The sequence below is a fragment of the Pelecanus crispus genome, chromosome 7 (genome assembly GCF_030463565.1).
Source record: "Pelecanus crispus isolate bPelCri1 chromosome 7, bPelCri1.pri, whole genome shotgun sequence".
Taxonomy (NCBI): domain Eukaryota; kingdom Metazoa; phylum Chordata; class Aves; order Pelecaniformes; family Pelecanidae; genus Pelecanus; species Pelecanus crispus.
The window spans coordinates 24,368,221-24,390,356 of NC_134649.1; the positions used below are offsets into that span (position 1 = coordinate 24,368,221).

Here is a 22,136-nt window from a genome sequence, read left to right on the forward strand (position 1 = left end):
AAGGGGTACAGTGGGAGCCACAGCTGCTCTCAAGGCCAGCACTGCTCACCCACTACCATCCAAAGTGCCTTTGTTGGGAGAGCAGGAGCTCTGACTTCTACCCTGATGTTTCAGGGTTGTGGTAGGAGCCTTTGGACCCTGAATCGTGCTGGAAAACCCCTCAGCATCTGGGTTTCAGTGCAATAAATCACTTGGGTTTGATTGGCAGAAGATGGCTGTGCTCTGTAATTCTGCAAAGCAAATTCAGGGCCAACTGTGGCATCACTCTTGGCTTGATGAAACATGAAAGAAGGGGGCTGGAGGGTTGAGGGATGCATAAGCACTCCCCTCTGAGAGCAGAAGAGAGGCAACTCTTTAAAAAACACATTGGTCACATTTATTGGTGCATGTGCTTCTTACAAAAGTGATGGGAAGAGGAGCTAGTGCCCCGTGCTGCCCACTGGCCGGCTGGAAGGTGGCAGGGTGAAGGGGGAGGCTGGGCAGCAGGGATGCAGGGCTCTGCCGCTGCTCACCGGCCCTGGGACAACAGGGAAATGCATGGGGGGGGAGCAGGGCAGCCCCAGGCCCGCAGCCCTTCGCAGCCGGGTCCCTTAGAGAGTGCAGGGCCCCGCGCCATGTCGTGGAGCCGGGAGGGTGGATTACTCTTTGGCAATGGCAAATGGCTTCTCCACCTCGATGGTGCCACAGTCAGCAATAGCAACATCCTTCAGGGGCTTGTCCCGGCTGTCTGTCTTAGTGTTCTCCACCTTCCTCACCACGTCCTGGGGAAAGCAGAGGCATGAGAGTGGGGCAATGCTGGGCACAGGCTGAGGCAGTTCAGTGCAAGCCCTACCCCAGAAGGCACCTCCCAGCCAATTCTCCATAGCACTCTGCCCCCCGCCAACTTACCTAGGCAGCATCTGCCTGGTCCCACTCTCCCCCTGTGAATCGATCACCCCATTACCACCCATCACCCCCTTACCATGCCCTCCAGCACTTTGCCGAACACCACGTGCTTGCCGTCCAGCCATGGCGTCTTCACTGTGGTGATGAAGAACTGGGAACCATTGGTGTCCTTGCCGGCGTTGGCCATGCTCACCCAGCCAGGGCCATAGTGCTTCAGCTTGAAGTTCTCGTCAGGGAAGCGATCCCCATAAATACTTTTTCCTAAGGTGGGGGAAAAAAGGCCACATTGCTCTCACAGAAATATGTCAGGGTAGGGATGATGATGGCAGCTCTCTCCACAGGATGGGTGGGGTGAATGAGCACATCTGGGGGGGGAGGGGGGCTAACTACCAACACCACACAGCTGCAGGGAACCATGAGCTACCTGCTACCAGAGGCAGCTAAAAGCACCCCAGAAGCTAGGCAAGAGGGATCATGCCCCCAGGGGACTGGAGCAGGAGGCTGTGTGAGAGCACACCTGATAAGAGTTTACAAGCCCAAATGCTGATATTGTCAACTTTAGTAATGTTTGCTAAGTGCTGGTGGTAGGTTTGGACTCTGCTGCTACCCGACTAAATGTGTCCTAGCAGCCAGGACGCCTGGCAAAGGCACCAGCTGCTGCACAGGAAAGTTTTCTTAGTGAGGAGCACCAGGTCCTCCCCGGGCAGAGGGCACAGTTACATGGGTAATATTCAGGTACCAGCCAGCCAAGCCCATCCCTCCCCAGCACCAAGCTCTGCTTCGAGGCCAGGTCTCTATGAGCTGTGTACCCACTCATGCCCACTCGTTCCCACTGTGGCACCATGCTCCAGCTCCCCACCGGTCCCCAGAGATAGCCAGGCAGTAGGCTGGGAGCATGGCTGCTGTCTTGCTTCAAGACAGCAGCTGGATCCTTGGGCTGGCATGGGCCAAATTACCTCCAGTGCCATCTCCACGGGTGAAGTCTCCTCCCTGAATCATGAAGTCCTTGATGACACGGTGGAACTTGCTGCCCTTGAAGCCAAATCCTTTCTGGGGGTGCGGAGAGAGAAAATGGAGTGAGGCAAAGGGATGGACTAGAGCTCCCTCTGTCTAGCTCTGCCCCGGGGTGCCAAGCAGAAGCCCAGAGGGGCGGATGAGGCCCAGCCAGGCAGCTGCTGTCTCCTCACCTCTCCGGTGGCCAATGCCACAAAGTTTTCCACTGTCTTGGGCACCGTCTTGCCAAAGAGCCCAATGACGACGCGGCCCACATCCTCCTCGCCGATCCGCAGGTCGAAGAACACCTGGGGGGGGGTGGTGGACGTAGATTAGGAGGCATCAGCGGAGCGAGCCTCACCTTGCTGGGCCAACCCCCCAAGTCAGACTCACCAAGTCCAACCAGGCCTAACCTCACTGGGTAAGGCCTCCCCCACCTCCCCAGCTGCGCCCCCCGCCCCAGCCGGGCACCCCTCACCCCAGGCCCACCCCTCGTCCAAGCCCCCGAGCCCCAGGCCTCCCCCGCCCCAGCCGGGCCCGCCCCGACCTTGGCCGTGACCTTGGGCCCCTTCTTGCGCTCGTCGGCCCGCGAGGCGGCGGGCAGCAGGAGCAGGAGGGCGGCGCCCAGCGCCGCCGCCGCCACCAGCGCCTTCATCCTCCGCCGCTCGCAGCCCGGCCACAGTGCCCGCCGCGCCGCCTGCATCCGGCCCCGCCCGCCGTGCCCCCCCGCCCCCGCTGCGCAGTGGTACGCGCCGCACCGCGCTCCCCGCCCGCCCGCTCCAGCCGCCCGGGCGCGACCAACGGCCGCGGGGGGGGATAGGGGGGAGGCACCTTCCGGCCGGGCGGGGGCGGCACCGGCGCGAGCCGCCGGACGGCTGCCACGTTGCCCCTCGCTCGGGAGCCGCGGTGCAGCCAATCAGGAGCGGGGCGGCGCGCTGATTGGCCGCCGCGGAGTAGGAGGCGGGGCGGGGCAGAAGGCTGAGGGGCGGGGCCGCGAGGGTCTCGCCGGCCAATAGGCGCGGCCGGCGGCCTGTGAGGGCGGGCACGCGCTCCGGCCGTTGAGGCGCTGGTGGGGCGCGCGCCGGCGGCGGAAAGGATCGCGGAGGGCACGGGGGGCATCGGACAGACGAAATAAATGACAACGCGGCAGCCCCAGGGCCCTTCGCCGCTCCGGGCCTGGCAGCGGGAGGACGCGGCCTTGCCCTTGGTGCACCCCCGTTGCAAAGATGGAGCCTTGTCCCTCGGGAGGGTACAACGGGGAGAGGGGCTGCTGGGAGTTGTCCCTCTCTCCTCTTTCCTGGGCAAGACCGAAGAGTGGGCGAGGCTGCATGATAAAGCTAAAGGAGCGAGAGAGGAGAACAGTCTTCATCAAAGAGCCCCAGATTTCTCTTACGTACCAGATGTGGCCAGGCTGAATGTGCACAGAAGTACTGGGGGGGGGATTCGGCTGGTGGTTACTTTGGCTGGAGCCAAAGCCCCTTGGTGTGCCCTGGCCGGCAGACATGCGTACGCAGTGCACTTCCACTTGGGGACGGCATGCTTGACGCCTACAGCAGCAGCTGTAGATGCTATTCCAGAGACACAACGGGACCATGTGGCAGCACGTTTTGGGGTAGTTCACACCTTTGTGTTCCAAGTAATTGATAGTTTAGCCATTCTGCTACCCAGGATGCTTGAAGCAGGAATGTGCAGGCACAGGGAGAAGGGAAATCAGTGCCACCATGCCTTGGCCAAGCTCTGTGGGGCTGAACCATCCATGGCTGTAAAGCACAAAGTTTTGAGCGGGTCCCGCAAGATCCCACACTATGCACTGTCCCCTCAAAGGAGGGCTCAGAGCTTCTCATGTGAGAGGAGGGCTACCAAGAGTAGCAACAGAAGCAAAGGAAAATACAAGCGATATTGTCAGGAAAAGGTAATAAATACGTCTGTTCATGGAGAACAATGCAGCAGTGCAACGTTTTATTGAAAAAAAAAAAAAAAAATCATCTCACTTGATACCTCAGAAGACTGCATCGCAACGTTGGTGGGCCACACCATGGGAGAGCTACATTGGGGAGGCCAGCACAGCGCCAGGTGCCCCCCACTACGCAGGCCCGAGAGCCCTCCCCTTGCGCCCCTGGGGTCTCCCAGCTGCTAACGACTCTTGGCAAGGAGAGGAGAGTTTGCCCAGGTAGGCTTAATGCCCTGCTTCCTACTACAGCATGGCTGGCTCAGTCTGGCTTGTGTCTCCTAGTCACCTCCAAGCTTCCTGGGGACAGCAGTTTCCTCAAGCACAGGACTTGCTGTTAACCTGCTTTATTTTCCTTTTTTTTTTTTTTTTTTTTTTTTAAAAGCTGCCCCACATCTTTGCCCTTTTGAAGAGTCCAACGTACGATTATAGTGCAAGAGGGCTTGGTACAAGCGAGCATTACCAGCATGCCGTGGGGGGGACAGTCCTCCCCTACAAACACATCATTGTAGGATTAAAAGAACATTGTATCTCCAGAGAGAAGCGGTAGTGGGTCACCGTGAAATAGCTTTCAAACCAACCCACTTAAAAACAAGGTCAGGAAAGTTTCTAAACAATCAAATACATTCACTTTAAAAAAACAAAACAAAACAAAACAAACATTTAAGAACAAAAACTGTTGAGATGGCCCCTTTCCCCCCCCACCCTCCCTCACCCTGCAAACACTTACATATGCTGCAACTACAAGCTGCTCCTTGACCGGAGGCAGCGAGGAATGACCAAACACGGCAGGAGATGCAGAAGGAATCGAGTTCTGGTGACAGGCACTTAGTGGGGCTTGGGAGGGCAGCAACAGAAGTGTCTCAGGGCCCGGCTCCATCCGCAGTGGGCAGGACTGCTCCTGGGGGAGCGCCTGTGCCCCTCCCCCCCCCCCCCCCCCCCCCCCCCGCCAAGACGCCAAACCATGGTTTCCTACAGCAGAGAGGGAAATGCCTGTGCCACAGACACCGGGCTTCTGGGAGCCACTGGCAGCAAAGGAGTTTGGAAAGAGAAGGGTGGAATGCGGCCATGGTCCCCGTCCTCCCTCTGGTAGGAGGGGATGAGAGGGCGAAGCACCCCAGCACGTGCCTGTGGGAGGTGAGTGGTCCCCTTCCTGCCCCGGCCCATGGTATGGCTTGAGGAAAGCGCTCTGCAGAATGAGAAGGGGGGGTGCACACATCTCCTGGTGGGTGCGTGAGCAAAGAGCTCTGTGCCTCCGAGCTGCGCTCGTCAAGATAAGGCATGGAAAGAACGCAGCGGAGAATGGCAAAGAGACGCCCTATGAGGATCCTGGCAAGGAGGTGAGGCTTTTCCGCCGGGGTGCTACACCAGCGTCTGTCTGCTTTAGGGATGCATGAAGAGCAAGCCCAGAAGCTCCCTGACCAGGATGATCTCCTGCCCTCTAAGCCTGCTTCTGCCCAGCCAGGGGAACCAAACCTCCCAGCAGTGCCACTCCATGAACTCCAAGCTACACAGATCATCATTAAAAAAACATAAAAGATAATGAGATCTAGTCTCTCCCTTTCCTCCCTTCATGCTCTCTGGGATTTTTGGGGTGAGCCAGGCCTGAGTTTATGACAAGCGAAGTCCCTCAAGTGAACAGTCCCAGCTGGTCAGGTGTCACAGGTGGAAAGACAAAGTAAAAGGAACCTATTCAAAACCCCCCCAAAAGCTGCTTGAGTTCTCCCACAGCCCTGCCACATCTCTGGTAATGCCTGGGCAACCTTGGCCTCCTCCAAGTTTGGAATGCTGCAACAGGATGCAAGTTTTGTTTTTTCGTTTGGTTGGGGTTTTTTTAACACGTATGCAAAGCACCCCAAGCCCTTTGCTAGCTATTGGTTTGGCTCAAAAGTGGTGCATGAGAACCATGGCTTCTCCTGTCGGGTGGGATGGTGTCCGATGTGCCCCAGACCCATGCTCGCAGAGAGGATGTGAAGGCTATTCCAGTCAAACCTATCTGACCATCTGGAGATGAAATCAGTGTTAAGGCAGTGAAGTATCCTCTCCCCTGCTGGGGAAGCTTTGCTCCTGCTAACATTTTCTCACAGAAGGTACATGTTCACAACCACCCTACTGGAGGGATTTGAGAAGGCTGCCTGGTTGCCCACACCGAGAAACACCTACACTTTGGGAAATGGCTGCCTCCCAGTTACCTTAATCCAGGTCTACCTCTTAAGCCAGCGCAAACTCCTCCAGCCCAGCAAAGCTGACACTGCTCCCTCCTGCCAATGCTGGGCTATGGCCTTGCATCTCCTGGCTGGTTGGGTCAGGCACAGTGTAGGAAACCATGGTAGGGACATTCACTGGCAGCTAGAAAGGGTGATTGAAAATTCAAGTATGCTTTCCTCAGCGCATGGCCCAAGGTGGGCGTTGGGAACCCCAGACTGGCACGAGGGTCATGTGGATGTCATTGACATCCCCACTTGAGGGCATTCTTTGGACCCCACTGTCTTCCCAGCTGAATGTCTGTCTGCGCTGGCACGGCATGGCCACGCAGAGATCCACAGATACAATGTGCATCTGTAAATGCTAAAAATAATAAAAAGTGCAATGACGTCAGCTTCTTTAAAACAATCCACATTGCTCTGTAACTGTCAGAGGAGGGAGGTGTCAAGGGAGCTGGAAAAAAAACCGAACTGGAACAGTAGATTGCAAATTTCTCACAGCTTGCACATTACAGTGTAACTGTTCCCAAGGAGCTGAAAAGGGAACCTGTCTCTTACTGCTGCAGCAGTCAGGCCCTTCTCCCATGCAACTCTCCTGCCTGCACCACATCCTCCTGCCCCTCTTGACAGCCAATTGAGCCTACCTTATTTCTTTGCTTAATTAAGGAGGGAGGAGGATGGAGGAGCAGAGAACGCAGGGGAGGGAGGGGAGGAAAGTGAGCAGAAACTAAGCACAGTCCTCAGGTTTGCGTGAATGATACCTTTGCCGTAAACAACATGAAGGAGGGTCAGCCAGCCAGCCCCCCTCCCAGGGTGACCAAGACCTGAGCCAGCCACAGTCCTGGTCCCAAAAGGAGCTTCAGGCTTGGAGTGAATGAGGGAGACCATTCAGCAGATCCACCCCAGAGTGGTTTGTTTTGGAACGTTTTCTTCTCTTTTTGGTTTAAAACGTCACTTCTTTTTTTCTCTCTTCCTCCTATGCCTCCTCCTCCCCCCTAAAGAGAAGCCCCTTCCAGTGAGACAGGACAGGAGCTGCAGGCGCAGTAGTTCCTGCAAGGCCCAGGAGGCACCGGTCACTTGTGACGCTGAGCCGTCTTCTTCCGTTTCCTCTTAAAGAAGCAGCAGCACCTGGGGCACAAAGGACAAGGCAAGTTAGCTCCGCGCCCGGCACCCTGGGAAGGTCCCCTGCCACCCCGGGCTTCCCTCCACTCAGCTGCATGCAACAGCACCTCTGCGCACCCGGCCTGAGGCCCAGACAGAACTGCCGTCCTGCGGGATGGTCGTCAAGGTCGGCAGATGCTGGTGGATGGTTGACACCACCAGCCTGGACTGGTATATCAGCAAAGGCAAGTAGCCACATGCTGGGGGGTCCAGCTGCCCAAAGGCTGCAGGCGACAGTGGGGCGCAGCCCCTGAGTGCCAGGAGCCAGGCTGTCTCCCTGCTGAGGCTCAACTGGGGCAGGAACACAAGGAGCCATCTGGGAAAGCAGTAAAACAAGGATCCAGATGCTCTGCTCCCTCTGTCTGAACCCCGGAGGAAGTGAACTGGAACAGCGAGCCCTGGCTGCTCTTCCCAGCTGTGAGACACATGGCTTTCACCACTGTTCACTAAAAAGACAAGTTCCAAAGAGATCTATGCTCAGGGACCAGGTTTCTTTACTGAACCTTTCACGATAACCAGAGCTTCCACCTTGGATAAATCATTCAGTGCTCATATGCAGAACCCCTGCTTCTTCCCCCATCCAATGCAAGGGAGGTACACAGCGCCTGGGGATTAGGGGAAGCAAGAAGGATGGATAGTGGAGGCTGAGGTGGGGAGAAAAACGCCCATCGCAGCTGAACTGTGAAGAGTGGTGTTTTCACTTGTGGGACACACTGAAAGCAGTCACCCAGGTTTTCTAGTCCTGCTGGCTTCCTACAGAATTACTTGGTGTTTAAGGCGTATCTATCTTATCCTCAGCCCACTGTCAGGAATCCTCTGCACAGAGGAAAGGTGCTTGTTCTGTGCGAGTTCTGCTCCTGAGCTACGTGTCTTTCTCCTTTTGCCGTTACAGCCATCTCCAGAGAAGCCCGGGTGATGCTGAAAGACTACTTTTTCAGGCTGGTGGAAGGGATGCCTGGCTAAGCAGCAAGAGCGGATGTGAGTATGCAAAGACCATTTTTTCCTACAAGCATCTTTTACCAACAGCCATTCAAAAACCAAAGCATTCAAAAACATTGTAACAACTTCTCCAAATTATTTTCCATTGGGTCCTTTATGGCTCTGAAACGTCAGCATTACAATTCTATCCTCTCAGAGCTGGAGGAACAGATTTGTTCTCACTCACACCTCAGAAGGTGCTTGCCCCTGGATGCATGAGCCTTACTACGGGGTGCAAAAGTGATGGGTGACCACCACCCCCCTATGAGCCAAGTCTGTCAGCACAGATTGTCTGCTGGGGGGACTGAAATCACCCACAACATGGAGAGCTCAAACAGCCACAGCAAAGAGGTCACCTCCCACCACACGTTCCTCTGGCCTGCATGGACTAATGGCTAGGGGAAGTTTAACATTCACGATTTGTCTTTAGGTTCCTAAACAGGCCCAGTCTGGAGGTGAGCCAAGAGAAAACGCAAAGCACTTGTCCTTGCAGGAACACAGGCTTAGAGTGACCTGTGACGATTCCATCACTACCCACCTGGCCTGACGTTTGCAGCGTGCAGTCTGAAGCACCACCCAACCCAGGCTCCTGTGCATGGCTGACACTTCACCTTCCCCCCACAGGACGAGTCTTGCATTTTACTGTCCTGGGCCATCTGCCACCCTCTCCTGCTTTAACCTGTCACAGTATTTCTCTTCCACACCAGCCACCTTCCTTCATGACTTGGGCAATGGTGAATAAGGAGGGGACATTACAGGGAGAGAGGATGGAAGATGCATGAGTTATGATTTTGCATGCAGTGGATAAGGGAAGAAGAGGGCTGAGCAGCACTCATTTCCTTGGGCACCGAACGAAGGGAGCTGCCTGACTTCTGGTTGTTTTTCCTTGTGACTGTCTTTTTAGGCTGCTACTCAGAGGTCCAGGGAAGGGTTCAGGAGAGGAAGTCCTGGCAGTTCAGACAGGCAGAGGCAAAACACCAAAATAAAATAATAAGGCAGGCTGACAATTACAGAACGTGATCTCTCTGCATGCAGACAATGCCCAAGAGAACAGCCCCAGACTACGACATACAGAAAAGCCAGAGATGCCAGAGGTATTGGAGGCGATGCCTATGGAGGGTAGGGCAGAGGCGGTCAGTCTCCCATCCAACAAGGACATTCCTTGCTGCACAAGGGCTTTGTCAGCTCTCTCTGTAGCAATCCCACCCATCAGCCCTCCCTGGGACCTACAAACTCCTTATCTGAGTCTCCGCTTGATCCTCCGCTTACTGGGTACGTGGATTCCCCAAGGGGCAAGGGAGGGAGCTAACACCTCCATGGGCCACCTGGAGATCAGGACACTACAGCTGTGGCTTCAAAACCCTGATAAAACCATACATATGCCTTAGCTGGGCTTGGACCAATGCTAATCCCAACTCCTCCACCCCTTCTTTCCTGGAGAAGCCAGTTCACCTGCACCCTCAGCTGGCAGCTGCAGGGTTTTTGGAAAGGAGCCAACTCCCACCCACCCTCTCCAAGCAGGGGCTCTAGTTGGGGCTCTGTCACCAGCAAGGACTCCATGGCCACATCTTTCCATCCTTTGTAATGATACAGGCCCTGGCCTGTGCTTCTTCAGCAAGGAAGTGACTGGCCCTCTCCCCTCGATACCCAGCACAGGGTTTTCCTTTCGTAACAGTCTGCGTGAGGAATTCCTGCAAGACGCTCGGCAAGCCCGGTCCCGACTCTGCCCAACTCCATTAGACATCATCTGCTCATGGACATAACAGTTTGGGGGAGATGGTAAGCCGAATAGAAAAGGATTAAAATCCATCTTTTGGATCCATCAGTTCAGAGATCAGCCAAATTGCTCAGCCTAATGTGGCTGGTCAGACGTAGCCCACACCCTCCCCAATATTGCATGTGGTCCTCAGCACGGTCCTAAAATCAAAACAGCTCTGGGTTGGCTTTGACTTTGTGCCATTTTAGAGTTTGGTTGGTTTGATTTTGCCAACCCCAGTCTAGTCTGGTCCGCTCCCCCTTGCATGTGGACTGGAGAGAGGGACTCACCACAAGTTGAGCATTTTCAGGCAGCTACAGAGAGTGTAGAGAAAAAACACAGAAAGGAAGAAAGAGCAATTAGTTCACAGAGGTGGGATGAAAGCATGTCACTGCAGCCATGCAAACATGCAGTGCAGACTGGCAGACACACACCATGCCTGCCCGCCACCCGCCCCCAGCCCTCATACCACCTCTGCCCTTGCCACGGCACTGCTGAGAGCTGCCACATTTTCCAGGGTCTTGAGGCCTCTGACAAACACCCCCTATTTTCCATGAAGGCACTGGCCCCAAGAGGTTCTTATCTGGGGCTGGGATAAGAAGCAGGCTCAGGGCCACCAGGAGAGGAATCTGCTCTTGTCCCCTGCAGCTCCAGTGGCAGAGGGGCCAGATCATGGATCTACACCTGGGAGCTGCCCTTCAGTGAAACCCATGGCTGGGATCAGGAGCTTATCTCCAGCATACCCCAAAGCAGAAGCATTTGCACAGCTCCTCTGCCTGCCGGGAGTGCCAGGGAAAGACCTTTCTGCTATTGCATCTTGTCTTGAAACACAGGGCCCCAGCTCCAGCTCCTTCTAGCTCTTTCTGGCCCACTTTACTACAGAGTAGAATCCAAAAGTGAGAGGATTTATGATCACAGATGCAAGGGAAGATGGAGCCAGCCCTCCCTGTGGCCAGAGGAATGAAGCAGACTACACTTGGGAATTACAAGATACCCCAAACCTGTCAGTGCAAAGCAGCCTGTGCTCTGCTTCCCAGCACCTCCAAAACCAATTTGGGACCACACAAACAAGGGCTGGCAAGAGTCAGAACAGCTCCACGTGTCGCGAGACACGGCTTGGTCAGCACGGCCCTTGCACAGGGCGCTGCAGAAACAGGTTGAAGGTGGTCCCATCTTAAAAGCTGGCTCTTCCTTGCATTGGGTTGTTGTATCGAGAACTGTTAAGCATGGCAATTTGCCCCATCCTTCCTAGGGGCAACCCCAAGCCACATGCCCGGAGGGGACCCACTTCAGTCTGACCAAGACAGAGCCTGTGACACCAAACTGGTGGTCTCTGCAGGCCACACTACCCATATCTAATAGGAATATTGCACAATCTGCAAATTGCACCTCAAGATCTTCCCCACCCCGCTGTACTTGATGAGGAACCTACACCAAAACCCAACGCTTGCTCCTTTGGCTAGGAGGAGAAAGTGTATCTTGTTGCTCAGGCACGTTACTGCCAGGATCACACCCAGGCCAGCTACCAGCGAGCAAGATCATGCACAAGTGCTTCCCGAGGGACAGAGGAATAGACAGCAGAAGACCTTCAGGACAACCAGCACTGGCTTCAGACTGACGCATACTTAGGGACCTTTGCCATCAACACACCCTTTCTCATGCCTGCCAGTTTTCCTCTTCACCCTCCCACAAGCCATTCCTAACAGAAGTTCCCACAAAGGCTGAGACAAACGATGTCGGACAAGCGACACCAGTGTCATCCAGTCAAATTATAACCAGGCAGTTGAGCATCGTCACAGCACCAACCAGTTCAAAGGCAGCCTATTTACCCCTCTCATGGGGAGTGTCAGGATTACACTGCGACCTGCTAGGGTCTAGTTCAGAGGCAGCAAGAAGGTCCCATGTTGAGGATCATGCAAAAGGTGACATGATGGTACCAGACGCAGCATGTGTGCAAAGGAGGCCAAAATGGTCGAAGCAGCAACTTTGTACATCGATCGGTTCTCACTCTTGACCACAAGCTACAGAGGAGAGGTCAGCTCAGAGGGATCACGCTCCTCCCCACAAGCAGCAGGGCTGCTTCTGGTTTCTCTCAGTTGGCTTCTGTTGGGCTGGACCAAGAGAGTTCACAGAGAGAACTACCTGTCCCTGCAAGAGTTACTTTAGGACCGTTCTGGATACCTGGCATCCACTTCTTGCAGCCAGAAATAAAGTGTTAACTTTCAGACCAACAATCTCTTCACTGAGCTGTGCTCAAGCTACTCCTACACTCTCAGCATCAGAGTACAGTGCGTTCTCCTTTTGGAACAGGGGACACTCACTGGGATTCCTGATATCAATTCACATTATTTTGGTATTTGTGCTACTGTCTATCTTGCAATACATGCTCTGAGTAAGAGTTACGTTCTCCAGCCATGACAAGTGTAAAAAACGAAGCAGCAGCAGCAGCAGCACTGAAGGCACCATGCACAAAAGCAGCAATATGCAAGGAAAAGGGCATGGGACACGAGCACTGAGTACTTCACCACAGCTAAACATCCCCACTTGTTTCCCAGGAGGAGGATAATGACCACACCAGTGGAAAGCCTGTTTGTAAAACAAACGTACTTAGCTTCTTCCACCACCTCCACCTCTGCCTGCGCTGTTATTGGCGCGTTGGAGTGTGCTCCCGTCGGGTCGTCCACGTTCAGCTCCCCATTGGTCGAGCTAACCACCTGAAACACAAATGAATGCCCTGTTAACGAAGCCCCCTTGCACATGATATGTCTCCACCCACCTGGACAAGGGATGCTGTGGGAATGGGAAACCTGCGGAATGACTTCAGTTTGCTCCTGTCTCTTTGTACCCTCTTAGCAGGCTGTCAGATTCCTTGGATGCCTTTGAATCACATGCCTGGTTTGGAGAGACTAGCTGGTTCATCCCAAGCAGAACAGCAGGCAGGGGACTGTGTCTGTGTTCACTAATTCACACTCCTGTGCCCAGCACAGGTCTTGTGCTGGCCTTTGGGAGACTACGCCACTTTGGGAGGCGTGGCCACTAGTGTGAAGACTCACTGACAGCCTATATACACACACAAACTTTATTATGTTGATTGTTTTCTCCTGACACTTTTACAGGCGAGCGACTCAGTCCTGTTGCCTGCCAGTACTGTGGGAAGAAGTCACTTCAGAGCCACCAGTCTCACTCCTTACACAGCCAGTTTCTGGAATTACATCCTCACCCAAAAACTATTGATATGGTCTCTCATCTCTTTTTGCTTCACAGCTGACATTATGGTTTACTTCAGCATTTCCATTATAGGGATGACCATCCAGATCCCAGCTGCCAGCATCTCTGCATTTGCCAGGAGAGCACATAATTTTCTGGATAATTCATCATTGCTCCATTGCCACAACAGCCGCCAAAGAAACCTGTATGGGACCGAAGTTTGGCTGGCCCTTCCGCACTCCACCTAGAAGTTAGGTCAGGCTCCTGCATGTTGCTGTGAACACCTGGAGCTGCTTCCTGGGTCCAGAGCTGTAATGATGTGTGGTTCCCCTCCCGCTCCACCTCTTCACCTTTCTACAAGGTAAAAGGATGTATCTCCCATGGGGGGGTCAGGGTGCTACACAGTATTCCTGGTGGCTCTGGGTGACCTAACCACCAGACGTGAAGGGAAGGAAGCCATTGAAGCAGACGTCCCCTCACTATTAAGCGGATCTATTTATGTACATTTTGAATACTTAAGTTCTACCAGCAACTGCTGTTTCTGCAGCTCAGGTACCATGGCCAGTCTTTGCCAAGACAGGTCAGGACTCGGCTCATGTGGTTTTCAGAGCTCTCCTCAAGTGACAACCCCTTGGGTTCTCTTCACACCCACCTTCTCAGACTCACCACACTGTAGGCCCACCCAGGATCTCCAGACCCTCACACTTCCCACACTTCGTAAAAAGCTAGCACTTAATCATACTATTCCCAGTGATCTTCCCACACTTTCTCCAGCTACTTGTTAAATTTCATTTTACAAAAGGCTTTGATTTTCTTCCTCTTTTTTCACATGCTGCCACTTCATTCTGATGTGGCAAATTCAACCGTTGCCTTAAAGGAAACAGCTGCTTGAAGTTACTGACCTCCCAAGGGTTCAGTATGAGCTGGTACATCTGTTGAGAAAGAATTTAAGCATCTGCAACCCAGCAGCCATGCACAGCAGAAGATTTCCTGTTCTTGGCTGCAGATAAGCAGAATTTTAATGCTTACAGTGACACATACAGGCTTGTAAACTGCTCAGGTAGGCAATGCTCCCAGTCAAATTCAGACTAGGACTGCCTTATTGCTGTAGCTACTCTGGCAGACCACTGTTCATGGGGAGACAGCTCATGCTGCCTTTGCGCAAGGAAACTATTCCCCTTACGTAAAAAAAATTGAATAAAAACACCTTCTCTGTAGTCACCAAGTGCTGAATTCATAGAATCACAGAATGGTTTGGGTTGGAAAGGACCTTTACAAGTCATCTAGTCCAACACCCCTGCAGTGGGCAGGGACATCTTTCACTAGATCAGGTTGCTCAAAACCCTGTCCAACCTGACCTTGAACACTTCTCCAATTTACTGTCTGCTCACATCTGAGATCAAAGCTCTACATACATTAGTTCCTCCTTATCTTTCAATTTCTCTGCTACTCAGAAAAATATCTGTAAATGCAAAAAGGAACGTGGGTAATTAAGCTAAAAAATCATTGAATCCAACCAAGTATCAGGAATAAGGAAAAATTTCAACCTAATCTGCATTTCACTTAGGGGCACCCTGCACTTCCCGACTCCTCAGATCAGCTCTGTCCCACTCCAGGCACTAATTCCCATTTCACCAGAGCCAATTTTCAAAGTGTTGTGTCTGGCACCAGAGCCAGCTCTCACAGGCAAAGCTCTGCCAAAGAGTTCACCTCACCAGCAATATTAGACAGTTCTTGTTTGCTTGAATGACTCTTGCATCTTCTCTCTAGCATGTCCAGCCATCTTACTCTGGCAGTACTGCAAGAAACTCCCTTAGTGAGCCTGAGTGACAACCAGAGGCAGGTACGGTTTCATAAACAGAAGTGGCCTTTTCAGGAGTTTAAAAACTTAGCTGTAGTGCCACCTTTAATGCTGTCTGGCACTGTTGCACATCCTCTGCTCATCTACCTTCCACAGTGCAATCACCCAGAGATCCAACCTGCAGCCACCATGCCCTTACACTTGTGCTGGTCTGTCACTGCATCCAAAACTAAAATCCACATGCACTGGGGAGCAAGAGAACAGGGTCACCACACCCCGCAACTGCAGCAATAGTTCAGCCTGTCTCCCCTCCATCCGGAGGGAGAAGTGGCTATACAGCCTCCTCACATCAGCCATCCCCTGTGCATTTCTCAAGTCTGAAACCCCTAGATTTCCATTAGGCAGTGGGAATTCAACCAGAACCTCGCCTATCAAGCCTGAACTGGAACAGCTCAAGTACTTTCCTAACATTTGTGGGGTTTATATGCAACAAACCCTATTTCAGCTGCTTCTTACTACCTAAGAGCACCCCCAAGATGGGGATAGAGAGGTGCTTTATAGACCAAACCTGCTAATATACACTCCTTTCTGTGTTCAGTTTGACAAATCTGAGTTCAAAATAGCTGTCAGAGGAAAATCTTCATTGAAATGGCAACAGCAACTATATTGGCCATCACAGCTTGGGTCCCACAAAACCACAGCTTGAGTATTACATACAGGACAGGACCAAATTGACCTGTGAAATCCTCTCCTGACCATGATGTTACTGCAGTTTGAGGAGAATTCAGGGGTTTTAACACAAATTCTTGCATCAAGGCCATACACATCAGGAGGAAGAGGTACCTGTACTGATCCTCCATGCCGATCTGCAGCCAAATGAGATGTCAAGTACGAGGTATTTGTCTGCCGGCTTGGCTGGATCTCCCACTCCCCTCGGCGATCTGATGACACCTGCTCACAAGTTCAGAAGCATGAGAGAAACAGAAGAGAGGGCAAAAGGTGAATGAGTGGAAGAAATAAAATGGTGTTTGTTAGTGAGTTAGTTTCTTTGCAAAAAGCAAGGAACTTAAACTTTTAGCTGGGCTAAAATTTCTCTTTAGCAGGTGCACCTCATACGTCAGCAGTGTCTGCAGTAATCTACTGCAGGAGTGGATTTCTTCTTCTCTAGCTGCTAAATGAAGAGAAAGCTCAGAGCTATTCAGGAAGTTATTTCTTTACACGGCTTCATTTCCGTGGGTTTCAGCACAGAAATAAACACACTGACAGTATGTTTAACTACGTCTGTCAAGTCACACACACCAGAGCACTTGGCATGGCAGCAAGATTGGATACACAAGCTTGACCTCCCTAAAATACATATTTTTTAACTCAAATTTGCAACATAAAACAAAGACATGTTTTATTTCACCAAAAGCCAGTTCCACACACCAATTCACCTGCACAATGCAGAAAGGAACACCCACCACACCTGCTTGACTGGAGAGAGGATTGGTGGTTTTTTGGTTTTCTGCAGAAAAGTAGATAAGAAACTTTCGCTAACAGTTTCTTCTTCATCCCCAACAGATGCAAACTTTAGACAATTAAATTATTAGAATTTTATTTGTTTTATTAGAAGAACCACTTTGCACTTGCATGTGAAGCTCCTCACAGGTCACCCAGCTTTGATGACAACACATCCAGCGTTCACCTAAGACCCAGGAGGATCTCAGTGCACTTAAATCCAACTGACCAGCTGGAGGAACACTTCCTAAGACTGGGAAGCATAGGACAAACAGGTAGATCTGAGTTGTTCACAGGCCACCAGCAGAGGATGTAGTCACGCCTGAAGTGACTGACAGGACACATTTAAAAGGTGTCTCCTCGGATGCTGTATAAAAAAATTAAGCAAATGTTTCAAAGCTGAAGCACAAATCTGAAAGAAGAGAGGGCAGAGCAGAAGAGTGTCCCCACACACACGTGGCAGGAGGGATGCTGAACACAGACTCCATGGACCTGTCCAGGAAACAAGAGGCTCAAGCAAATAACCACCAGGTTATCAGCAGTGAAGCTGAAGGACCTAATCAAAGAGAGGTGCACAGGCCCTGCCTTTCCTCAGCACTACTTTGTGTTACTCCCTGCAGCCATGGGTGATTAGCCCAATCCCTGGTCTGAGCAAGAGAGAAGCCACAACGCTCAGTGCCACTGTAAAAAAAAAAAAAAAAAAAAAAAAAGGACAAAAAAGACCGCAAGCAGTTCCATACAGGAGAGGCTCCGGAAATCTCTGAATAAACTTCAACACTAACTAGTAAATTGTCACTCAGCTAGAACAGGAGCACGTGCAAAGGGAAGCAAAAAAAAAAAAAAAGCCTCCTAGCATTTTAGAAAACATTTGCTATTGTTCCCTTTGCACATGACCTCTGACTCCCTCTCGGAGTGACCCACAGTGCTGCTCCTCCTTCCAAGCAGGCACTGAATCCAGTTCATAGGTACTATTTCCTTAGAGGTGGTCTTGTCCAGGCTTGTCCTATTGAATCTTCTTATTACATGTTCTTCCCATCAGCCTGAGATGCTGCTTACGCTTTTTATACTTGGTGACATTCAAAGGAGAAGCACTTTCCTTGGAATATTTTGTAATGGCTGCAAGTCACAATTTTATGAACAACTGGAGAATTTAAATGCAGGTTTTAAAAGCTAGTAGAAGACAGATCTTGACTGCTGCTTCTTCCAAAGCACTATGCCATCAGGTCACTTGGCTAGCCCAGGCGATGAAGTAGTACCATGCTACATCAATATTAGAAGAAGCACCCTTCTGTCTAGGAACCTGGAAGCAGCTTCTAGGAAAGGCTCTAGAAGCCACAAGAGCCAGATTTTTCTCTTTTTAGCTCTACAGCCAAGTACATGATAAACTGGTTCTGAAGTAGGTTTGAGCTGAGCTGCCCAAAACGCAACCCAAGCAGTGACACTGAGGAAGTGATGCCTGTCAAATCTGAGAGCATCAAGTTCCCATTAACACTCATCACCTTCCTACCAGCTACCAAATTGCAAGACAAGACTGGCACCTAAAGACAGGGGGCAGGGCTCACCCATCTTTGATAGATAGTAAGCATCTGCACTTCCTAGAGGAAAAGGCTACAAGAAGATCACTCTCTCCTCAGTGTCTTTACTGGGAAACAAACTATTATAAAAGAGAATATGCAGTGATTATACCCGGGAATGAAAATAAGGTAATTAAATCTGGGGATCAAGGCAGTCACTTGACCCAAACCCATGCCTCCAATTCACTGCTCTACACCATTTTTTTCCCCTACTTTTTTCTTTCGAGAAATTGTTTGCTCAACACTTAAAAGGAACATCCCTTGGAAGAGAGTTGCTTATGTTTTAGCAAGAAGAAACTGATTTTCCCTGCATATTGGGAATATTAAATTATTCAGCATCCTAAGTAATGGTTAGGTTAAAAAAAAAGACAAAAGCTGCCATGCAATACATGCAAGACTATTTGATAGGCTCAGAAGAACAAGGACTGAAGGCTGCTTGCATAACATTTTGTGAATAGGACAGCTTTCTTTGGGTTCCATACTATATTTTATGAACTAACATGCTTGAAAATGAAGCCAGGCATCATTGTCCATTAAAGGAAACAAGATACCTCATACATACACAGCATGAAGGTCTGTTGCCAAAGTGGACAACAGGGACTGCCACCCAAAAAAGGGGGGTTAATGCATTAATCAGGCAATTTATTAAAGCAGATTATTTTACTAGTACTCACAAACCAGTCCACACTGATCAGCATGCATAAATACAGTACTGCACATGTGCTTCAAACATTCCAGCTTCCTACAAGCAACATTTCTAATGAGGGGTATTCATCCTGATTGTAGCTGATGGCTTTAGATGTATTCTAGTCTGCATTAGCGGCTCTACCATTCAAAGCCCAGCTGCATGGAACAAGGAAAGCTGAGCCCAGACAGGTTATTACATCTCACACTCGATTCTGCACCCATGAACCCCAGCTCATGCGAGCTGAGTGGGAGCACAGATGGCAGACAAGGAGCTAGAACAGCACACAGTGGTTAGAGGAGCAGAGCAAGCCCAGAACCACTCACTGGGATGTAAGAGCACCAACAGCTCTAGCTAGCAGCCGGCAGTTGGAGATCTACTGAACTTCTGATCAGTTCTGTTAATACAGAAAATCCAAACTCTAAACACCAACAAAATATTACAACTAGAAAGGAAAAAATGTGGAAATTCAAATTAGAAAACTGGCAGTTCATCTGGACCATGATGCCCAGCCTCCCCAGGGAACCCTACCCTGGCAGACCTTTATGTTCTGCAATACTCATGCTGTGAACTGGACACCCTGAGAAGTATATATTGCACGTACACGGGACAAGCACATCCTTTTTGCAGCTGCACGGTCCATGGGAAGAGGGCACCTGGGGGCAGGCTACCAACAGACCAACTGTTGGTCTACTCCACAGTCCACATGTTATGTGTAAAAGCACCCAAAAGAACATGGTTGGCCAGGTAGGTCAGATAGTCTGACCAGGCTGGATAGTTGAGTTAAACAGCTTACCCACAAACTACAGAAAAATGACTCATTCCAAATTGTACTCCACTTGGTTCACGATCCCAAGGAATTCCACTGGCTGATACAGTATTTCAGCAACCTGTTGCTTTGACAAAATTCTGCTCAAATCACAATCTCCAAATTAAACAGGAATTGTGCTTGCCATGACCAAGGTGAGAATCAGCCCCAGCCACCTCTAATGGCATATGGTCTCTGCTTCTCTGGTCCAAGAGGAATTCAGGGAGGTGATGAACAACATGGCACTGCCGAAGCCGTTGTGAGCAACTCACCTGATTGCGAAGGGCCTGCTGTGATGGTCGATCCCTATGGGCATGGCTGTCTCTTGTTACTGCGGATGTCCCAGAATCTACGTGAACAGATCCCACTGGAGTAGGCTGGAAAACAAGGCATCTGTTAGGATGAAGCCAGTGCTGAAGATGCCTCTCTCTCTCTCAACACATGCATGCACAAACCTAACTTGTCAGGCTGGCTCCCATCAGGTAGAAGCAGGAAAACATCAAAACGCTGCCCAAAGATACTGACAACATCCAAGGAAAATTACAGCTAGGGCTATAAAATCCCTGTGATTTGATGCTGGACACCAGCACCAAATGTCTTGTATAAAAATTAATTAAAAAGGTATACTTAGGTATCTGTTTCAGTGTCAGATCACACCTAATGCGTCTCACATAGGATTATTACAACTGAAAATACACAGACTTATTTTCCTCATCTCATCGCCTTGCCACTTTTAAAAATTAGCCTTGCATAGAAACAGGATGTGTTAAAATTAAAGCTTCATCTGCTCAATTCTCACCAAAGTCATAATCCCTGCTCACAACATCAAAATCTCCATAGCAACTACTGCAGTTGTCAGCAATAGCATGCTTGTCTTACAAGGCACTTTTTATCAACTGCCTTTGTAATTAAACAGATTAGGAGAGAAATTATGATTCACAAAGGGAATGATTTCTTATGAAGATGAACTGGTTTGGGCACAGTAAACATTGATAATGCTACATATAGTTGGGATGGTAAATCTCTGGCAACAGTACCAAGTTTAGCACTGAAGGCATTTGATCTGGCAATAGTGACAATTAATTTACAGATGCCTTTGCCATTGCTGGTGTGTCGTGACTGGCCATTAGCAAGAAGGCTATCAGCAGAATGATACAAAACACAAGCAACACGCAGCCAGCGGAAGAGCTTTAGACTTTTCTATCAGATTTCCCCATGACACCTCTTTTGGTCAAGGTCTTCTTGAGTATAAGTGGCTTTTGACAATAGAAGCAACACAATGAGATCATGATTCTGGTCCATCTGGTGTCGTGGAACCGCTACATGGAGCTTGGTTACTCCCACATTTCCTTGCCACATGCTACAAAGAGCTGTAGGTTCAGCTTCTGGAGTAGGGTAAACCCCAAGATCCTTTGAGCTCAGAACTGGTTTGCTGTTACTATTCACTGAGCATCCATCAGAGCCCTGCCTAGATCTCCCGTATGTCTCGATGAGAACTCAACCATTATAAAGGTCTTCTACCATTTAGTGCTGAGGTAGCAAGTATGCTCTCCTGCTTTAAGATGGATGTCTTTACATATTGGTCTCAAATCCTGTGCTAGACTAGAGGAAATTAAGTCTAGTCATGTTCATTGCCACAAGTGGGAAAATCAGGTTTGAATGCCCAACCAGGGCAAGCCCAGGGAGGTGGGAAGGGGCCTTCTGCTCCTTTGGGAAACTTCAAGACACTGCAGGAACCCTCTGAACACAACTTCAGGACATCTCACTATGTTGATCCCATGTTAGCTAGAGCACAGAAGTGAAAGATTTGATCCTAAGCTCACTGGCATTAATGGGGATTATCAGGAACAAAGAGACAGGTGGCAGGGAAGCAGCACCTGGAAGGCAAGGCACTACATTGTGCAGAGATAACTTACAATTGGCCTGCCAACCCAGTCATAGGCGTAGTCAAAGGTGTAGCCTTTCTTCTCAAACAGCTCTGTGAAGATGGTTCGTAAATAATCGTAGTCTGGTCTCTCAAAGAAGTCTAATCGCCGAACATAACGCAGGTACGTGGCCATCTCCTCTGTTGGAAAAGGGGAAAAAAGCAGCGGTGTCAGTTCTGCTCACACATGAGCTCCATGACTTAGAAGCCTCTCAGAGCCGACACACACACTGGAAATATGTTTTTCAATTAACTCCAAAGAGGCTTTCCCATGGCACTAGGCTCAAAGTTGGTGCTTAAAGTTGGGCTGAGGGCCAGATCACCAGTGACGCGAGTTGTCCAGGCTCCACTAAGTTCAGCTGAGCCGTACGGATTGACAGAAGCTGAGGATATCCAACAAGTCTTCACCCTCAGTGACCTATTCAACAGTCTTTTATTGCTAGATGAATCTCACTCAGCTTTCCAGAGCTCTCCTGCCAGGCCCAAAGTCTAATAACAGTCTGCTTTTATTCTGAATCTTCTGAATGAGTTGTTATAAGCCAAGGTCTGTGTTTTAGCATTGAGCATCATACTGTGAGAGAATTGTCTTGGCTGCCAGTGCTACCTCTGGCTCTTCCTATAAAAGTAGTGTTTTTTTAGTAATAGTCCACAATGCAAATCAATTCAAACACTTCTCAAGCAAAGACAGAAGTCCCACCTCTGCTCCAGAGAG

The 22,136-nt window shown here is 50.6% G+C and overlaps 2 protein-coding genes across 4 annotated transcripts in view; both read right to left on the reverse strand.

Annotated features, from left to right (window-relative positions):
- Window positions 1-572: 572 nt before the first annotated feature.
- Window positions 573-2,581, reverse strand: PPIB (peptidylprolyl isomerase B). The gene is made up of 5 exons (XM_075713688.1): window positions 2,426-2,581; window positions 2,073-2,186; window positions 1,842-1,935; window positions 962-1,146; window positions 573-761 (listed from the first exon to the last, which is right to left on the reverse strand). The coding sequence occupies exons 1-5, from the start codon at window positions 2,579-2,581 to the stop codon at window positions 639-641; spliced, it is 672 nt and encodes a 223-aa protein (XP_075569803.1). The 3' UTR covers window positions 573-638.
- A 4,522-nt stretch (window positions 2,582-7,103) lies between these two features.
- Window positions 7,104-22,136, reverse strand: part of CSNK1G1 (casein kinase 1 gamma 1) — a 71,771-nt gene continuing 56,738 nt past the window's right edge. The window contains exons 9-14 of one of the 3 annotated variants that reach the window (XM_075713686.1): window positions 21,417-21,565; window positions 19,773-19,877; window positions 15,777-15,884; window positions 12,533-12,639; window positions 10,216-10,239; window positions 7,104-7,158 (exon numbers count right to left, since the gene is read on the reverse strand). In XM_075713686.1, the coding sequence (XP_075569801.1) occupies window positions 7,104-7,158; window positions 10,216-10,239; window positions 12,533-12,639; window positions 15,777-15,884; window positions 19,773-19,877; window positions 21,417-21,565 (548 nt within the window). Of the gene's footprint in view, window positions 7,159-10,215; window positions 10,240-12,532; window positions 12,640-15,776; window positions 15,888-19,772; window positions 19,878-21,416; window positions 21,566-22,136 lie in introns of all 3 variants that reach the window. The other 2 variants (XM_075713685.1, XM_075713687.1) reach the window with 2 other exon arrangements.